Below are 21,035 nucleotides of genomic sequence, written 5' to 3'. Positions count from 1 at the left end.
ACATGTATCAGCAAATTACTGGGACTAGAACCATCACTATGTTGGTGTTCAGAGTGGCAGGAATGTTCAATGTCTATAGTGTTTTGTTCTTTCATGTAACTGTATGAAGGTAATGAAGGATTCTTAGGAAGCAAATAATAAAAAGAATTGGGAAATAAGATGAATTTGAGGGATAAGTGGTAAAATGAATTACTATTAAAGCTCCTCAAACCAGGAAATGTTATTAGATGCCCCAACCCACTTTTTGAAAAAAGCAACATTTATTGTCCTTTTCTGATCATAAAAGCAATACATAATTAAGGTACTTGGAAATACAAAAAAATGTATACAGAATATAAATCGGCCATATTCCCATGAGATAACCATGTTTTAACATTTTTGTTTTTACAAAATCAGGGTATTATCGTACAAAATGGTTGTATTTTTAAATGTAACATTTCAACAGCCTCATATTCTCTAGGAACATTATGTTTAATGGGTAATTATAGTCCATTGTTTGGGAAATGCCATAATTCATTTAATTATTACCCACATTATTAAATCTTAAATTAGGTTAAGATTTTGTTATTATTTGTAAATAATGCTATAACAAACTTGCCTATGTTTCTGAAATTTTTTTTTCCCACTATTATAGATTACTATAGTAAAACAACTTCTGTCTAAATTAGGGCTCTTTTCAGGGACAAGGCAGAAGATTCAAGAAAGACAAAGTTGTATTAATTGGGACTGTCTCTCTCATTTTTCTAGATTCCCAACCATACCAACTCTAGAGATTTCTGCCTTCTGATTAATAACATTAAATGACCTCTATTGTTGACTAACAATGTTTATATTTCTATATACCCCATTCTTAAATCCATACCCTTACAATCAAAATAAAACATTGTTCTGTTTGAATTCCCCCTTCCCTTAGAAAAAAAGGCAATAATCTTATCAAAAATATTTTATTTACAAAAAAATTCAATTATACTATACATCCTATACTGGAAATACATTGAATAATTGCTAAAATAAATACAGGCAATTAATTCAATCTTTTATAAGAATGAGAGAATCTGAATGTTATCAAGCTTAACTTAGAACATAAATAATTAAAAAGGCAAACTCAAGTTTTAGTCTTATTTAATGGCATGGTCTGTCTGTTTCCCACAAGCTCTCCAATCAGTGAGAGTCTACGTTGTAGAAGTTATGTACCTTTTTGTACTCTGAAGGTAGAACGTGCAGTTTTTTCTTAGGCAGGATGGATGGACTATAGATGTCTGTATTAAAAGGAAGCAGAAAGTTAGGAAGAACATGGTCAAATACTTCTCCACATTGCTGCTTCATCACAATGCTTTTCATGCGACTCTAAATGTGTTTTATTTATTTTTTTTTTTAACATGGGTCTACACAGCACCAGCTACAAGGTAAGATGGGTCATGCCAAAAGTCAAACTGGGTAACTGAGGCCTCAGAGCAGCTAAATCAGCCAGGCTGAAGGTACCTGATCCCTCAATTTTTTGTGTGTCAATTATTCTTGATACAACTATTAAACCTTGATATCATGTCTACTCTGTAGACACATTTACATAGGCCAAGAACAGAAGAGATGAAGCTCTTATCTGTATAATTCAGAAAATATCTTCCCTAGAAAGCTAAAGAGGACACCTGGAGCTTGATTCTGCTGGTTTTGAATTTATATGCTTTATCCTTATTCTTTATCTCCTTCGCCCATATAAACCTCATACTGACATGCAAAGTAAACTAACAAGCTGGGGGAAAAAAGGGAGGTAAAGTATGTTCCACATATAGACAGAATCCAGTGAATACAGGTCACAGAACAAAAGATGAGCTGAATTGTATTTGTCCAAATTATACAGATAATTTTTCCCAATTCCTCTTTACTTAGCCTGGGAAAATACTGTGAGAATGTCCAAAGACTATCTTTGATAACCAGATTTTGTCCACTGCTGGATGCTTAGTATTTTTCAAGAATTAACATTCCCTTTTTCAATCTTTTGAAAAAATTGCACTTTCCTACCCCTTTGGCCTTGATTTTCAATGACTTCTTTGTACAGATAAGTATGAATTTCTACTCTTGAAGTGTGACAGGTGTATTGGCCTTTTCTAAAAGAAATTTTTTGAAAAGTTAAAACATTGAGAGTTCACTTTTTCACAGAAATAAACTATTCAATTTTAAAGGTAGAGAGAAACATTTTATTCTTTCTATCATGAACAACGTCAACCAAGCTTCACATTTTGGGTAGAAATCTTTTTAAGTAGGAATTTTTTAAGAACCTATTTTATTAAAAAAAAAAAAAAGGAAAAACAGGTGTATTTTGGCAGAGAAGTAAAATATAAAATATGCAAAATTTGTTTTAAAATTGGCATACAAAAATTTTAAAACACAGTACAATTATATAAAAATACAGCACAGCCAACGGCCTGTAAAATTTCCTTTGGCATTTCATTTGGTAGAATTAAACAGAAAAAATCATTCTAAAAAAAAATTAGCTATCAACACAGTCCATAAGTTAGGTTGTATATGTTGAAAGAACTTTTCCTTGAGTTTCCAAAATCCTTTTCTTCCATGATAACCCACATAAAGCATGGCTAGTGAGGTATATAGGGCAAAACACTGTTAGGCAGATGTACAGTAAGGAAAAAGTGCATACACAAAGAATCTTCCCATTTTCATAGAAATATCAGGTTAAATCTGAGTTGTTCTTCTTGATGTATCATTTTCCTTTGGCAGAATTAAAATAAACCCATACAAATGTCTTTGTTCAAGTCCCAGCAGCAGCGATATGTCTCCTTTGGTGGCGTTATCTGACGCCACAATACCATACAGTCCCTAGAGGAGCTAAGGTTTTGTGTGTCTGCAACTGCAAACATCAAACGTAAGATCATACATCAAGCACCATGTCGTACTGTTGTCCCTTCTTCCGCCTGCCACATTTATTGATGAGAACCACGTACAGTGTCAAAAGCATGACCCAATAGCATGCATACAGCAACGTTCCAACAATTAAAACTGTCTGTTTGGATTCTGAGAATGGCTTTTTAGATTCCTTATAAATGGTGAAAATCACACCACCCAGGAGTATTGTAAACCAAACGGATACGGGAATGAGTCCTATGAAATTAACGACAATGGTTTTCCTTCCAGATGTGCCCCACCCAGCTTTGTTTATTGTTGCAATTGCAAACATCTTGGCCGGAAGTAAACTTGACATGTATAACACTGAGTAGAGGGACATGAAGACCATGACAATGTTTCCTCTAAGGCAGCTGGCAAAAGATGATTTTATGAGACCCACTAACTGGACAGTTAACAAGAAGAGGAGGATGTTCCAAATTTTACCCCTGTAGAAGAGCTGGATTACCGTGGCAATGAGAAAGAAAGGGAAGAACCCAGTGATGACGGCTTCATAGGTCATCCACAAGTGATGTTTATGAAACCACATCGCGTTGTACAGCCACTCTCGGAAGTAGGACTTGCTCCAGCGGGTCTGCTGGTTTAACCATCTGAGATATTCTATAGGTGTTTCAGTAAGGCACTTGGATCGAGCTGTGTATTTCGTTGCATAGCCCAGACTCAGCACTCGGTTCGTTAGATGCCTGTCATCTCCAAAACTACATTGGCTGCCCATAAATTCTTGATTGTACCAGTCTTCCACAAATTCATGCAGTAAGGAGTTTCTGTACATTCCCAGAGGTCCGCTAATGCACTGGACACATCCGAAATAAGACTGACAGGCCCTTTCTATGTTAAAAGCCATCCAGTATCTCACACTGCTGAGGAAGGAGATCCAGGAATCATACTTGTTTAAAATCTGCAAGAAAAATAAAAGTAATTAAATAAAGGTAAGCCCCCTGATGCAAAGAACTGACTTATTGGAAAAGACTCTGATGCTAGGAAAGACTGAAGTTGGGAGGATAAATGAATGACAGAGGATGAGATGGTTGGATGGCATCACTGACTCGATGGACATAAGTTTGAGCAAGCTCTGGGAGTTGGTGATGGACAGGGAAACCTGGCATGCTGCAGTCCACGGGGTCACAAAGAGTGGGACACGACTGAATGACTAAACTGAATCCCCAGCTAAAAATACCAACAAAATCTGCACTATTGTGAGGTTACTACCTAGAGTCATGTTTGGTATTTTATTTTTCTATTTTGACTTCTTTCCTTTTTAACATGATTTTCCTTTATTTTCTTCACGTATTACTAGATTAACTTGATAAGTGGTGTGTATGTGTTAAGACTTGTTGAAAATAACTTTTTTCTACTTCATCACTGCCTGTACTCTTTTGTTATGTTTTCTTTCTCTTGTTGTAACATTGGGATTTTTTTAGGCTTCAGTTCTCAGCCCTAAAATTATTCTGTCACTTTCCTTCCATCCAATATTTGAAGGTTTAAGTCCCATCTTCTTCTCTTTCCTACTCATCCAACCCTATTATTCTCCTTTCTCCCCAGTTTTAGCAATGCTAGTGATGAAGGGGTTTTTTCTGGCTTCACCTCAAAACTGGAATCCTGAAATAAGGCTCTACATAAAGGCTACTAAAATTATTAGCTTTACGGGAGGGCAATATTTCTTAATTCTCCTCCTCTGTCTCAATTCTGTTCCATTTTCATCTGGATTTTGTATGCTTTCTTTTTATCACCAGGGTATTTCTTTGTCCTTCCAGTTCATTTTCTTTGCCTTCACTAGTACCAAGCATTATCAATATGGGTTATACAGCAACATAATACCTACATTTAAAGTCAAAATTCCATGTGCTTCTCACTTTTTCCTAAAATCTAATTGTACTTTTGCAAAGGATTCACTTTAACCTTCATATATTTTCATATATTGTTTTCTCATTCCATAAATGTTAATCACCTTATTAATATTTCTTTCACTTAAAATTTCTCCATTGATGGCAAATAATGGGAAATAAATAATAACTGGAAAATCCACTTCTTTGACTTTTTCTCTAGTGTAAATTTGAACTGCAGTTTCTCTTTTTTTCCTTAGTTTACCCGATTTGGATTTTTGATAAGTCATATATTGCTCAGCTTTTAAATATAGAGGTATATGTTATAGTAATAAAAACCACCCACTGCCATACCTCCATTTCTTAATCCTTGCACTAAATTCCAACATCATTTTACCAGAACATTAAGTTGTGGCTTAAGAAGATACAGCAGAAATTACACACTTACATTATATTTTATGTAACTTATCAGCTACTACATACATGTGTTACAACCTCCAGCTAAGCAAAGAAATCATAAATTACTTCAATTTAGATAAGAGAAGAGGTAGTACAGTGGGTACAAGACACATTCTAATGTGTCTTAGTCTCCAGAAACAACACCTGGCACATAGTTTGGTGTATAATAAATATATACTCAAAGAATCAATGGCTAAGGGTGCTACTAAAGCCATACACACCTGGACATCTCCCCCGACACCTCCAACCATGGGATCTTCTTCTAAAACTTTTACCATCTCCACAGATGATGCTGGGTCAAGCATGGTGTCTGAATCACAAACCTGCAAAGAAAATAAGGAATGAGTTAAAGAAAATAAGACAATGAGCATGTTCCATGTAGTCAAAATTGGACACATATATATTATGCCTTTAGCCTATTGTCACAAGGCCTAAGTAAGCGAGTATCATGTGGATGTAAGTTTGTTATATGATGGCCAATACAAAGAACTTGCAAACTCAGTATTTAAGCTAATGAAATTGCTGAAAAAAAACAAATGAACTGATGACCTAGGCATGTGGTGAAAGGTGGTCAGCTTTTCCTGGTTCGCCAAGGATGTACTCAATTTTGGCAATAAAAGTATCATATCCCTGATAACACCCTAGGTTTCCAGGTCTTGGAAAACACCTTGGGTTGGTCACCATAAATGTCTCTCCCTCTCTTTTTAATTGCCTTAATCAAGCTTTTAGATATCTTATTCCTCAGGTCTGAATGATGATGGGAAACTCCTATGGCAGTATTGATAAAAGGCATGTTTAAGAGTAATTATTTTTCTCTATTTTAATATGGTAATTAAGACAGGAAAGCAGTTCTTCTAAGGTGGGTTGTATAACTCTGAAACAAGATGTCCATTTGACCTGGGCTTAGCAGATCACATTCCATCAGAAAGGAAAATCAAGCTTTTAAAGGTATTAAGTATTCATCTAGCTCTTTATATACAAAAGTAGATGAACCATGAACTTCCAGATGTTCAAGCTGGTTTTAGAAAAGGCAGAGGAACCAGAGATCAAATTGCCAACATCTGATGGATGGATGTAAGAGAGTTCCTGAAAAACATCTATTTCTGCTTTATTGACTATGCCAAAGCCTTTGACTGTGTGGATCACGATAAAGTGTGAAAAATTCTGAATGAGATGGGAATATCAGACCACCTGACCTGCCTCTTGAGAAACCTGTATGCAGGTCAGGAAGCAACAGTTAGAACTGGACATGGAACAACAGACTGGTTCCAAATAGGAAAAGGAGTATGTCCAAGCTGTATATTGTCACCCTGCTTATTTAACTTATATGCAGAGTACATCATGAGAAACGCTGGGCTGGAGGAAGCACAGGCTGGAATCAAGATTCCTGGGAGAAATATCAATAACCTCAGATATGCAGATGACACCACCCTTATGGCAGAAAGTGAAGAGGAACTAAAAAGCCTCTTGATGAAAGTGAAAGAGGAGAGTGAAAAAGTTGGCTTAAAACTCAACATTCAGAAAACTAAGATCATGGCATCCAGTCCCATCACTTCATGGCAAATAAATGGGGAAACAGTGGAAACAGTAGCTGACTTTATTTTTCTGGTTTCAAAATCAGTGCAGATAGTGATTGCAGCCATGAAATTAAAAGATGCTTACTCCTTGGAAGAAAAGTTATAACCAACCTAGACAGCATATTAAAAAGCAGAAACATTGCTTTGTCAACAAAGGTCCGTCTAGTTAAGGCTACAGTTTTTCCAGTGGTCATGTATGGATGCGAGAGTTGGACTGTGAAGAAAGCTGAGCGCCGAAGAATTGATGCTTTTTGAACTGTGGTGTTGGAGAAGACTCTTGAGAGTCCCTTGGCCTTCAAGGAGATACAGCCAGTCCATCCTAAAGGAGATCAGTCCTGGGTGTTCACTGGAAGGACTGATGTTGAAGCTGAAACTCCAATACTTTGGCCACCTGATTCAAAGAGCTGACTCATTTGAAAAGACCCTGATGCTGGGAAAGATTGAGGGCAGGAGAAGGGGACAACAGAGGATGAGATGGTTGGATGGCATCACCAACTCGATAGACACGGGTTTGGGTGGACTCCAGGATTTTGTGATGGACAGGGAGGCCTGGTGTGCTGTGGTTCATGGGATTGTAAAGAGTCAGACACGACTGAGCAACTGAACTGACTGAGATGTAAATTATCTTAAGCTTTTCTGTAAGTGTTAATTGTTATTCTGAAAAACAAACTTTATACAGGCCAAAAAAACAAAAGCAATTTTGCAAGCAAACCAATTACAACTTCAAGAAAATTTTTAGAATTTGTCTATACCCAAGAATGGCTCACAGAAGATTCTACTGGAGGCCAAAGGTGCAGGATTACAAATAGTACTTTTTTTCCAAGCTGATTTATGAACTTATTGAAAAATGGAACAGAAGAATAAAGGAGATATGAAGCCAAAATATTACCTGTATACTCATAAAGCTGATATGGAAAATAGGGCTCATATCAATGCAGTAGCCAGTTTTATAATTATGTTCCCCAGAATTAGACTGATGTATCAATTCTGAACAGTACCTAAGTGGGACCAGTCTCCTCCTGAAGACACAGTTAATGGCCCTTTGAAAGGTATGGCTCCTTTGGAGTAGCCCACTCCCAGAAGAAAGAAGGAGCTAGGCTACCCCTTATACCTTCCATACTCCCCAACCAGATTAAGTCACTTCTCTTAGGCAGGAATTAGGTATGCTATATCTGTAGATGGACATTCTTCCACATGATCAAAGAAAATCAGAAGTAGGGAAAGAGCTGTCACTTCTCTATTTCTAATTATATTAATAACATCATATCTTTTTCTGGAGAACTCAGCCAGGCCCAAGAAGATATAAAATGACCAAACTTGACACACCATGAACCAGTTTCATATCCCCACCCAAGAAATGAAAGACATGATTGGCAGAGACTGGAGTGTTAGCTGCAGTTTCATTGTTTTTCTATGTCGTCTGGCTTCATTTATTAATTTAATCAAGACTTAGTCTCTTTATTTATATCAAAAGCCAGTATTTTTACAGTTCTCTGAACTGGTTTATAAAAATAGTAGGAATTTGATATACCAGTTGTGAATGAAAAAATATGAAAACAATTTTTAGAAGCCTGAACTCTTGGGGCTGGTGCACTGGGATGACCCAGAGGGATGGTATGGGGAGGGAGGTGGGAGGGGGGTTCAGGATGGGGAACACGTGTACACCCATGGCGGATTCATGTTGACATATGGCCAAACCAATACAATATTGTAAAGTAATTAGCCTCCAATTAAAATAAATAAATTTATATTGAAAAAAAAAAAAAAAAAGAAGCAGCATGAACTCTTGAGTTAACTGGAGAAGGAAATGGTAACTCACTCCAGTATTCTTGCCTGGGAAATCCCATGGACAAAGGAGCCTGGCAGGCTACAGTTCATGGGGTCCAAAGGGTCAGACACAACTGAGCAACTGAGTATGCACACACTTTTGAGTTCAAAGGGATTTTCTATGTGTAATTGTAGGAGACCCTCACATATATAACTAGAAAATCTCAAAATTTTTTAAAATGTATGTTGCTTAATTTTACTAATAGATTTTTCTGAAAAAATTAATATATATGAATAACAAATATTGTTGGTGAAAACAATTTAAATGTATTATTGAAACTTATAATTTAAGGAGTATGTAGGGTATCCAAAATTACAGAAATGAAATCACCTCTCTAAACTCAATTAGCTATATGAAAGTTAATTTTTGAATTTTTATATTACTGTCCCTATTTAGAAACATGCATTTTCTAAATAACTTCTTGCCCCTTTTGGGTGAGTGGGGGTACATTCTATTTTGGTCCAGCATGGTCTGACTTATTTTAGAGGAGGAAAAAATAGACAGCAGCTAGGCATTAGTATTCCATTAAAAAAACAGAATTTTGCTAATACTTGGATTTGTACCCAAGCATCCAAAGCCTCAGAAACCTAAACGAATTCTTCCAATAGCAATGTTTTTCCGCTCTCTTGCCTTGTTTATCACTGTTTGGTAAATATATGGTTATAAGCCTGGCAGGCCAGTCACTAGAGTAGTAAAAAGTGAAGGCAGAAGTTCAACCCAACTTTCAACCTCTCAGCATCCAGAGCTTATGGCCACACCCACCTCTATTGACTCAAGCTGGGAAAGGTAAAACCAGAAAGCTAAAAATAAGACTAAAAACAACAGGAAGGCGGCAATCGAGAATTCATGTTTAGGTAACTCCTCCTGCTTGTGAGCAGAAACAAGCCAAGGGACCTGCCTCTCTGAAATGACCAAACTGGAACCAAACTTCTGAGGTTCTGCAGATTTAAGTTGGTCCCACCCCTCCCAATTTCCAACAGCAAAGTGCCAAAAGTTCTCTGAGAGAGATTGTTCACATGGTGAATTTAACTGTCAGAAGCGAAAGCTCTCAGAAATCCCTTGGGAGGGGTTTGTTATAGCGGGATTAAAGAGTTCTTTATAGAAGTTCAGTTTCTGGATGTTATTTGGTGATAGAATGCCAACTAGAAAACCACCATCTACAATAGTCTGTGAAAGCAAGTATGTTCATGGACATAATAGTATTGATTTGTTTGTGTGTAAAGGCTATAACGCTAGCCCTTCTTGAAACCAGTCTAGTAGAAACAGGATTTCTAGCTGTCTCTTCACCAATTAATAAAAGTGTATAACTTCACAAAGGCTGGCTGTTCAGCTCTGGGCTAGAAGCTGTGGGGGAAAATACCCCAGTTCATGAGGAGCTTAACTTGACACTGGGGAAAACCACAGGACATGGTCTGCACGCAGGAAACTGAGAACAAATCAACCGTCTTTCTGTCCACCCTGAATGTATCATTCTAATTTGTTTAAAGTACATGATTCCCAGTCATAATATTTCTCACTGGGAGATATGGAAACAAGGCAGTCACCAAATTTTGATTAAATTTGAGTGGAAAATGTAAAGAAAGAAGATGTTATGGGGTGGAACCAGCCACCTCAGTCATAACCACAGAATCATCAGTTAAAGTGTGTAAGGCCATGGCTCCCCCTCCATCCGTGCTCAAGCCAAGAGTTAGGGCTGCCCCTCTCTGCATGTCTACAACAGGAGTTGGCAAACTAAGGTCTAAGAATCAAGTCAGCCTTGCCACCTGTTTTGGGAAGGTCTATGAGATAAATGATTTTTATCTTTTTAAATAGTTGGGAAAAAAAATTTGTGACATATGGAAATAATATGAAATTCAAATTTCAGTGTCCACAGATAAAGATTTATTGGAACTCAGTCACGCACATTTACTTTCATATTCTCTATGAATGCTTTCACACTAAAACAGCTAAGCTGAACAGTTACAACACAGACCATATGGCGTGCAAAGCCTAAATTTACCATCAGGTGTTTTACAAGCAAACTTTACCAACCCTGGGCCTCAAATAATTGGTTGCAGGAGAGTTCTCTGTCATAAAAATTTTTTTTAAAAGTTGAGATAAAATATGTCCTAAGCCCCAATTTTAATTCTAGTAGATTTTTAAAAAAGATTTCCTCCATCTCCACATGTTATAATTAGTAAGAGTAACTGCATAAAAAGTATAAAATACTAATAAACTAGATCTTCTTTAGCCAAGATTTGCCTATAATAAGACCAAATATCCTCAGAATCAAGAAGCCTCAATTAACTAGTGAGTCCTATATCTCACTTCTACGATTTTCAGTAAGTCATAGTGGAGTAAGACACCAAATAGAAAAGTACCTTGTAATTACAAAGGATCATAGGGAAGTATACTATTCATTGTTCATTGTTCAGACACTAAGTCATGTCTGACTCTGCGACTCCATGAACTGCAGCACATCAGGCTTCCCTGTCCTCCACTATCTCCCGGAATTTGCTTAAACTCATCTGTACAGGATAATAACCTTTACGTTTTTATACTGTAAGTAAACCCACACCTAAAAGAGCATGGCAATCTTTACCACAAATAGATTAACTCGATAGAGAGAATCTCTAAAAGGAACAGGAAAATTGACTACATATTAAGAATCTCTTATCACAGTGAACAAATTTAAATGTCTGGAATTATCTATAATAGGTATAGACTATCTATTCATAACTTATCAGACTATAAATCCACTCAAGCTTACTTCACTTAACACTAATCTACCTCACCACAGTTTAAATAAAACTCTCCTGTTACATTTTCTATCAAATGTATTTCAAATTCTGACTCAGGTCTAAAACGCCAAGTTCCCCATGTTTCACCTTTTTAAAAAAACATATTTCCTTTCAGACTGACTGGTGGATTCTCCATATCTGCCTGCTCCAAACCACTTCAAAGGGCCCTGAGAGTTACGCAGCAAGAGGAAGTCTTAATTTTTTAGGCTGCCTTCAATGAGGAAACAAGGTTGAAAATAAATCCAGACCCCTACTGTTGCTACTGCCTTCATCCTCTGTCTGCTTGTAAGGCTCACCCCTTTCTTAACCTTGACCCTTCATCTTAACCTGGATGCAGCGATACTATTTATTGCTATTATGTTTGAAATTTACCTTTGGTCAGGATCCCACTACAACTTTCCCTTCGACAACTTAACCACATAGTAAATGAAAAGACCCTCCTACCCTGTCTCCCTCAGGCCATTGCCTGAAAGAAGTCAGCCAGAATTCTGAAATTCCCCAGTAGTTATTCACTAGCAAATACAAGACGGCGTTAGGCCCCTGAACTCATAACAGTTCAACGCCAGAGTAAACATGCTACTGCAAAGAAAGTGCCATGCAAAATTTGTCTGGAATCAGACAAATTGGAGTCTCAATCCACCACTGACCAGTTATATTTACTTGTACTAGCTTTGTAGCCTAAACTCCTTACCTTACCTTTATAAGTCTACATTTCTCAGTTGAAAAATAAGGATAAGTCAATCCACCTAGCAATTTGTTGTAATGGAGAATAAACTAGATACTGTATGTATAGCACTTATAAGGGCTAACTCATAGTACATGCTCAATAAAAAGAAGTGATAAATTGGGACTTCCCTGGGGTTCTAGTGGTTAAGAATCTTCCTTGCAATGCTGGGGACATAGGTTCGATCTCTGGTCGGGGAACTGAGGTCCCAGAGCCACCAACAAAAATCCTGCATGCTGTGGCTAAGACCTAATGCAGCCAAATAAAACATCAAAACCAGAGGCAAAAAGGAAGAACACTAGTCCAATGAAGGAAAAGAGTCCTTCTTATCATTACTGTAAATAAGCTAAAACTCACTCAGAGAGCAGAAACTAATCCTTAATCCAACATCCAACAAATTTAAGTTAAACAAGTTGGATTATTGAGCAGGCACCATGAAAGTCCTTAGACTGGGCTGTCTGCTAGGGAAAAAGATTAGAGAGCAGTTTATGGCAGACTGTGAGTGGCAAAAACAAAATCATAAAATCTAATAATTTTAGGACTGAAAAGACCTTTTGAAGTTAATCCATGAAACCAATCTAGGAAAAAATAAATGCCCTCAGAAAATAAACTTTCTTTTGGGAGAGGGACTGGGGATGCGTAGGATTATTCTTTCTTATGGTAATTTGGTTTACAGTAAAAGATCTTAATATAGCCAATAGGAAGTCTCTAAATCATAGACACCTAAACAATTTGGTTGTTATTTGTTGCTCTTTGGTAGAATATGTTACCCAAACTGTTTTAAAATATTTGCCTTCAGGCACCCTAGAATATTTATTTAAGGTGAAAAAGGAGTCCTTTGGTTATTCTCTTGTCTTTTTCAGGAAAGTTTATACACGAGTGGAAGTTACAGACAGTGCAAAAGCACAGGTGACAAGCTAGCTGGAAAATGAGAAACCAAATGCTGTCGCCTCTAAGACTTAAGCCAAGAGACACCCTTTATTACAAGTGGTTGGAATTCCCATTCTAAAGAAGGGAATCAGGAAATTGCATAATGGTGTCCTTAAACAAGGGTCCACCTTCAAGAACCTGACTTTGGGGAAAAGCGTAGATTAAAAATGAAAAGAAACGTCTAATGATATACTCTTGCAAAGCATAGGTAGGTTTCTAGGAAATTAAGACAGCCCTAACTGGAGTCTTGAGCTGGAAGTGATTTCAGGAATCATCTGTTGTACCAGTTGAGGCCCATAGCAAGTAATCAGTTAAATCAAGAATTCAGATTTTCCCATTCTTATGTCAATGTGCTCTTAATTTCATCCTCTAAGATGAAGAGCATAAAGTCGCATTAACATTCTCAACAAGGCCCAACAGAAATTTTCAGAAAATAGGAACCAATCAAATGTTATACTCCGTCAATTCTCATTATCCATGGTAGTTTATGCACTACAAAGTTTCCATGAACAATGAATTAGCATACATCAGAAAATTGCTTCCAGCAGAAGTACAGAAGAGTTAGGTTCCTCACAGCTTCTGGTCACAACAGTTTTGCCTAGGGATCAATACCTAAACTTGTTTTACTTGTGTTTATTTGGGTCACCTTATTTAATATATATTGTTGATTCGTTCCCATTGAACTCATGTCCAGCAGCACTGTAACTCAGTTCGCAGTCTTAGTTTCCTGACCAGAGACTGAACTTGCGAACTTGGTGGTGAAAATGAGGAGTCCTAACCACTGGCCTGCCAGGACATTCCGGTTAACAGCCTTTGCTCAGAACACTAGATGGCACTTCACTTCAGGACCATTGAAATAGCTACATCACCAACAAAAAGCACAGAATGTGAAAAGCATGTTATTAAATAGACTAAAGACATTGCCTGTTTACAGTATAAAAGTTGAAACAAAAAGGCTAAGCATAATCTTGTTCGACCTCAGTTGGAAATATTTACATCAGGTGACTCGGTTTTTTTTTGCCCCTTTGAGTATGTCTGTAAACAATCACAAAAGCACTGCAACTATTGATCTTGGGGTAATAAATACATTTTTATTCATTAGGCTAATTTGCAAACACCAAATCCATGAACAATTAGGGTCAACTCTACTATCAGGAATGATTTAATCTTCCTATTCTTCACAAAAGAATGTTGGATAGCAAGGGTATTGCCAGATTAAATTAATAATAAAATTGCTTCCTATAATCTTCCCTTTGGGAAAATGCTCATACTTATTGTATATTTTTAACCTGGGAAATTTTTAATAGAGACATCAGATGATACTGTTTTTTTTTTCTTTCCTTTGTCACATAAACTGGTAGCTACTTATGTGATAATATCCATGTTCAGTGAAGAGAGAGATGATTATCAAATCTAGATGTCAAAAGATACTTTACAAGTGTTCTGATTTTTTCAGTAAATACAAAAGGCAAGTGTGATATAATCTCAAAATTGTTTTTAAAATAAGGAAAAACAGAAAAGTATATGCTGAAAAATATTAAATTTGCTAATCTATACATGGGTCAGATATTTGTTTCAGATTATTTTTCTTTATCATTTACGGATATAACTTATTTACAATGTTTCAGGTGTACCACAAAGTGATTCAGTTATAAATATATACCTATGTATTCTTTCCAGATTCTTTTCCATTATAGATTATTATAACATGTTGAATATAGTTCCCTATGCTATACAGTAGTCTTTATTATCTTTTATATATAGTAGGTTATCTGTTCATCCCAAATTCCTAATTTCTCTCTCCCATCTCTGTTGCAGAGATGATTTTAGTTTTGCTCTTTGCACTTTTCTACATCTTTGAAAGTTTTTCCAGAAAATACATTGATTGAAAATTAAGAAAATCTTCCTTATTCTCCTTTTTTCTCATTCCCTATACATTATTTTCTGTTATTTTTCTTCTGCTGCTTGTCTATCTTCTCATCTCTGGAAGCAGCCACTAGCATCACAGATGAATCTCCTACCACACTAGGCTTGTCTTAGACTACAGCTTCCCTAAAAATTCCATGTTGGCACTTATTATTTGAGATATAAAGAGGTGATAACTAATAAAGCCTTGTTCTGAAAGAGGGAGCCAACCCACAAAGCTCAGAAGTATGGGTAGAAAGGTTAACCTTGAGATAGGGGGTGAGGCTGGGGACCCTTGAAATTGTAAGCAGAAGACAGTCAGGTCTTGACAGCCTTCAGAGCCCATGCTTTTGCTGTTCTCTTTTGTAGGAGGCAAAATCATCTGTTTGTAGTTAAGCAGGGAGGAGTTTGGGTAAGGCCCTGGGAGAGTGACAAAGATATGAAACAACAGACACGAGAGGAATAAGCAAGACATCTATTCAAGATCAAGTGCAAAGAGTGCTGATGAGTGCTGAGGATCCAGCTGCAACTGGAAGCCAATCATTTTGGCCATCTCTCTGCACACTTAAGCAGTGTTCTCCAGCCAGGTTAGCTAGTATGAGCAGATGGTCAATTTCTTCCCCTAGTCCCCATTCTCTCTTGTGTATTAGCACCTGAACGTTGCTTCCTTCCATTCCTAACCAACTTGAACTCCACATCCAAGTACTTGGAATGCTCAGGAGCCAAAAACCTCGACTCCTTTCCCCCTTGGTCTTCCTGGGGCTTCTGCTCTGCAATTCTTGGACCCTGGGTCAGTCAGAAGAAAGGATGAGAATACTATATTAGAGTGAATTTCACATAATTTCTGTTTTTATAGGGCACAAATGGTTAAAATAGCAAGGGATCTGATGAAGGAAGCATGGCAGGATAGAGTTTACTGGTTTCAGAATTCCAAAAGATTTTTTACCCTCCTTTGAGTGCTCTGAATGGACCCTAAGGCTCAGGAGGATTCAGGGTCCAGTCAACAGCTGTTGCTAGGGTCAGTCTATCTGGACACATCATGCTGAAGGAAGGAAAGTTCTCAAGCCTGATTAGGGCACCAGCAAAAAGTCTATTCTAACATTTTAAATTTTGTATTATTTTTTCCTGGACAGGCCCAAGTCAAGTTGCCAAGGATACAAACAAAATTCCAAACAAAATGATGGGAGAAGGGGCTTTGGGAGAAGCAGGTTAAAAAAAGAAGAAGAAAAACTACACAATGACATGTTGATTAGAAAGGACAAACGTAAATTGTTTTAACTAGAATTAAAGGCAAAACATCAAAACAGATGTTTTCTCATTTTAGGGCCAGAGCTTCATTCTTCAAATCTTCTGTAAGGTCCCTAGCCATCCTTTATAAAAGTTTTATCTTATCCTCTCATCTGGTGATGTATGTAAAATGTCTCGAGTTAACTAAATCAGCCTTATTTGCAAAAGTTTTAGAAAATAGGAGACACTTGGGGGTTGAAATCAACTCCCTAGAAGAGAGATTTACACAGATGGTATAAACTGAAGAAATGTTTCAAATTATTCAACTATTAGTGAAATTAACAACTGACATGTTAATTAGCAATTGAAATTACTATATTTGCATAATGACCATAGTATTATTAAAGCATTTGCTGTTAATAGAGTATTATTTCTTATGTGATTAACAGCAAATGCTTTAATAGTATGAACAATGCCATTATCAGCCAACTTTGGCTAAGCCCCTTTAGATTCATAATTTGAAATACTTATCTGAAATCCCTTGAGAGATTGGTATCTTCTAACCAGGTAACCAAGATTTGGGAGGTGGTCCTGCTCAAGGTCAACCAGCTACTAATAACTGGGACTAGAATCTCAGTCTAGTGCTCATTCCCGACCCATTACTCAGAGACCCAATGGGCATTACTCTGTGTTAATAAATTGCCCTAAAATATATGATGGATCTTCCAAAAACAAGGGTTTCATGTTTAAGAGAAGAGGAAGAGTGTCGAATATATATCTGAAGTCAGAGAATTTCTCCTTTCTCAGTATCATTGTGAACAAAGTCTAACTTAAATATCTGCAGAAAATTACAACCAGAAAACTCACAGGAGCCCTACTAATGTTCTAAAGAAGCAAGCTTCGGTGAGAACTAGAAGAGAAAAAACCCTAGAGTTAGCAGTTAGGAAATTAATGAAGAGACAGAGCCTGTCTAATTTTCATGCAAGCAAACACCATCACAAATGCTTTCAAAGGTCAAGTTGCAAGGAGTGAGGTAATGCTGTTTGGAGAGTGAAATAAACATGACTTAGATTTTGTTCTGAGAAGACTGGATTTTTTTTTTTTGTCTTGTTTTTGTTTTCCTTTTCCCCTTTTCTTTTTCTTGGTGTCTTACTTTTGAATTTCTATACTTTCCAATTAAAATTTTCATTGCCCCCATTTTGCCTAGCTTCTGTGAAAAATATTTTATAGCCTTCCTTTGGTCCTGCAGATTTTCTCCAGCTCCTTCTGCTGGGGCACACACTATTTTCTTACATCGCTGGAGAGTTTAAGAGTGTGGAAAATGATGTTGGAATTGATTTGGCAGAACCAAGGGGGAAGAGAAGGAAAGGGAGAAGAAGAGAAGGAAGGGTCTCCTGTTCAAAATAATCTTCACTTCCAACCAATCACATTGCATGAAGTAAGCATTTTCATAGATAGTTTTAACCGTTTCACAAGAATTTTTTTTTCTCTCTTTCAGAATGTGCTTTCAACAGTCATGCTGTTTTCAGATGAACTGAAAGAAGTACTTGTCCAGAAGGGACAAGCATGGGCTATAGCATATGACTGGAGAGATACAAAAGATGCTTTATTTAAATGTATGTTTGTCCTGGCAGATGTGGAGACCTACCTGTACATAATCCACACTTCGCCCCAGTGCTCTGAAGGCTGTGTACATGACTTCTCTTTTTCCACCCCATTTTTGCATGATGCAAATACTCTTGTTGGACAAGACCAACTGGGTGACATGCTGTGAGCTTTCTTTGTGCGACTCATCCGTCTCTCCAGGACCCTTCACATGGTAGTTGTTCTTCCAGATATAAGTGGCTGACTTGTCCCTGCCCATGACTTCACTGAAGATGTCCATCATGTAAAGGTCATCTTCCGAGTTTCCATCTATGACCATGACAACTTTAATTCCGGGGTAGGTTAGCCTTTTCACAGATTGCAAACATTTCCGCAAATAGTCTGGATCTTCTTGATATGCAGCAATGCAAAGAGCAACAGTTTTGTTCAACTTAATGGGGGTTTCTAGAGATTTTTTCATTTTCCGGTGCTCCAAAAAGGCAAACAGGCTTTGGATGATGAGGTGTGATGCTAAAAAGGCACCATACAGTCCAAAAGAGAAATAGTAATTATCTGTTTGGATAAATTGATAGCCAACAATATAAGCAGCTGTGATTCCAAGGAGGAGAGAGACTCCAAAAAGTGTGGTTCCAATTATTCTCAGGATACATAGAAATCTCTCACAATGCATCTGTAAAAATAACCACACGATACACTTGGTTAACCACTCTTGTCCCACACTTCTTTATATACAGAGTACCACAGGGAGCACACTGGTTCCAAGTGTTCTAACCCTGAGTTTCTCACTTAACTAGTTCAGTGACTTTCTGCATCTCAGTTTGGCATCTCATTGGCAAAAGAGAGATAAGAATGTCCTTTTGGGGACTTCCCTCGTGGTCCAGTGGCTAAGGCTCTGCACTCCCAATGCAAGGCACCCAGGTTCGATCCCTGGTCGGGGAATTGATCCCACATACCACGACTAAAACTCAATACAGCCAAATAAATGATCTGGAAAAATAAGTGTTTAAGAAAAAAAAAAAAAGAATGTCCTTTTGGCACACCTCAGAGAATTCTTTCAAACATCATGAGATGGTAGTGCATTGTACCATTGAAAACTATAATGTATGAAACAAATATATAGATGCATCATTTTTAGTACATTAGATCATTTACCTAAGGATGTACTCTGTGTGTGTGGTCATAGCTAAGCATAACACCTAATTTTTTTTAGTGAGCAAGGCACTCTTGCACCATCATATTCCTTCACTCATAATACTGACCAGTGAAAGTTCAAAATTCATAGGCCTTGCTCAACTTCTTATGTATCATTTTATCTCAGCTCTGATGCAAATCCCTCAACTCACATCTTTCCCATGCAGCTAGCTGAGGTTGAACATAAAAATACATGGATTCTACCATTCTAGCTCTTCCATCAATTTGCGTGACTTTGAGCCAGTCATTTTTCCCCTCTGGGCTTCAGTCTTGAAAAATCTGTTAGGGATTTCCCTGCTGGTCCATTGGCTGAGACTCTGCACTCCCAATGCAACGGGGCAGGGTTTGATCCCTGGTGGGGGTACTAAATGCTGCAACTAAGATCAAAGATCCCACACTCCACAACTAAGACCCAGCATAGCCAAATAAATAAATATAAAGAATAAGATTTTAAAAAATTTAAATCTGTAAAATATAGGCAGTTAGACTGGATTATTTCCCAAGTCTCTGTTGCCATTAAAACTTCCTTATGCATGGATATCCTACACAGACATTTATCAAAGCTCCTGAAATTCCAAATTATAGTCCTTCGTTTATATGATTGTCTCCTTCATCCATCATCCACACCAGCCAGTTAGAACCTGGTAATCAGGAACTTTACTGAAACACAGCAAGGACACAATAAATGTTTGCAGAAATAAATTATATAATTAAAGAATAGCATCATGCTTAATTCAACAGGTACATTTTCTGTTGTCTGAAGAACTTTAACAACTTAGACTTTAAAAACACATTTCAGTTATTAATAATATCCAGTTTTGTACTCCTCCCCAGTTTATGAATCTCCTGAAATATTTTGAATGTGAGTACAAGAGGATCATATATATTGTATTCCTCAAAGCATCTCCAATTATGACCACAGACGAGGTGCTTGGTCTTATTTCCTGGATCCTATTCCTATACATGCCACAAACAATTCTCTGGACACCTGCTGGGTGTCCAACAATTAAATCAATGTTGCCATCATATGCCTGCAGTATCAGATTCCACAGGTTCCATCCTACGAGACTGGCCCCTCACAGACCAACACTCAGATGTCAGTTGCAAGCCCAAGTTGTTACCTGCAATTATGATAAACTGGTTAAAATTCATAGGATCATAAGCTCCCCTCCTGAGTTCAATTAATTTGCTAGAAGGACTCACAGAATCAGGAAACCTGTTTACACATCAGATTACTGGTTTAATATAAAAAAGATGTAATTTAGGAATGGGCAGATGGAAGAGATGCACAGGGCAAGGTATGCGGCAAGTTCCATGCATCACTCTCCCCAAATTGCCACATGTCTGTTAATCCATTAGCTTGCTGAACCCTCTTCTTTCTGGTTTTTATGGAGAATTCATTACATAGAATGATTAATTATTACCATTGACCACTGGCAATTAAACTCCATCTCTAGCGTGTCTCCCCTCCCCACTTATCTGGGCAAGAAAATGGAAGTTATTCCAAAAGTCACCTCATGAACCTAACAAAAGACATCTCTAAATCTGTAGGAAATGCTAAGCATCTTACGAGCCTCATGCCAAAGACCAAGTCTATATTTATTAGAATTAATCACAATATCATAGGTTTCCCCCTGAAGTCTTTCTTTATTCCTCCCCTTCCAATAATGAACTCTAACGAGGGACATAATTTGTATGACCTTCAATCATTTACACCAACTTCAGGGGTTTTGTCATATTTGCATATAATTAATATTTAACCTTTCCCTTTAGTTCAGCTAGTTTTTGAAAAGTTAAGTAAATTTATTTCAAAAGTACCTTGGGTTAAGTAATTATCTCTGCAAAATCTCTTCCTGGATATATTATTTATATTTTCCTATTCCACATTAAGACTTAAAATTGAGTGTTGACATAAAATCTGTTAACATCTTGGTTGTTACTAGTTGTGTGGCCATCACATCACTCAACTCTAAGTGACACCATTTACATTCTAGGCCTTGTGGTCATCACTGAGGTGGTCCTGAGTGCATTATGCTTTAGGGTAACTTACTGTGACTGCTCACCAACTGT

At 37.3% G+C, this 21,035-nt stretch overlaps 1 protein-coding gene across 1 annotated transcript in view; it reads right to left on the bottom strand.

Moving 5' to 3' along the window:
• Window positions 1–241: 241 nt before the first annotated feature.
• HAS2 (hyaluronan synthase 2) overlaps window positions 242–21,035 on the bottom strand; it is a 32,116-nt gene continuing 11,322 nt past the window's right edge. The window contains exons 2-4 of the mRNA NM_174079.3: window positions 17,818–18,444; window positions 5,420–5,521; window positions 242–3,814 (exon numbers count right to left, since the gene is read on the bottom strand). Coding sequence (NP_776504.2) covers window positions 2,885–3,814; window positions 5,420–5,521; window positions 17,818–18,444 — 1,659 coding nt within the window. The 3' untranslated portion in view covers window positions 242–2,884. The remainder of the gene's footprint in view (window positions 3,815–5,419; window positions 5,522–17,817; window positions 18,445–21,035) is intronic.

Source organism: Bos taurus, chromosome 14 (assembly GCF_002263795.3).
Source record: "Bos taurus isolate L1 Dominette 01449 registration number 42190680 breed Hereford chromosome 14, ARS-UCD2.0, whole genome shotgun sequence".
NCBI lineage: Eukaryota > Metazoa > Chordata > Mammalia > Artiodactyla > Bovidae > Bos > Bos taurus.
Note: the sequence above shows the minus strand (reverse complement) of the source record. Positions and strands in the feature narration are given on the sequence as shown.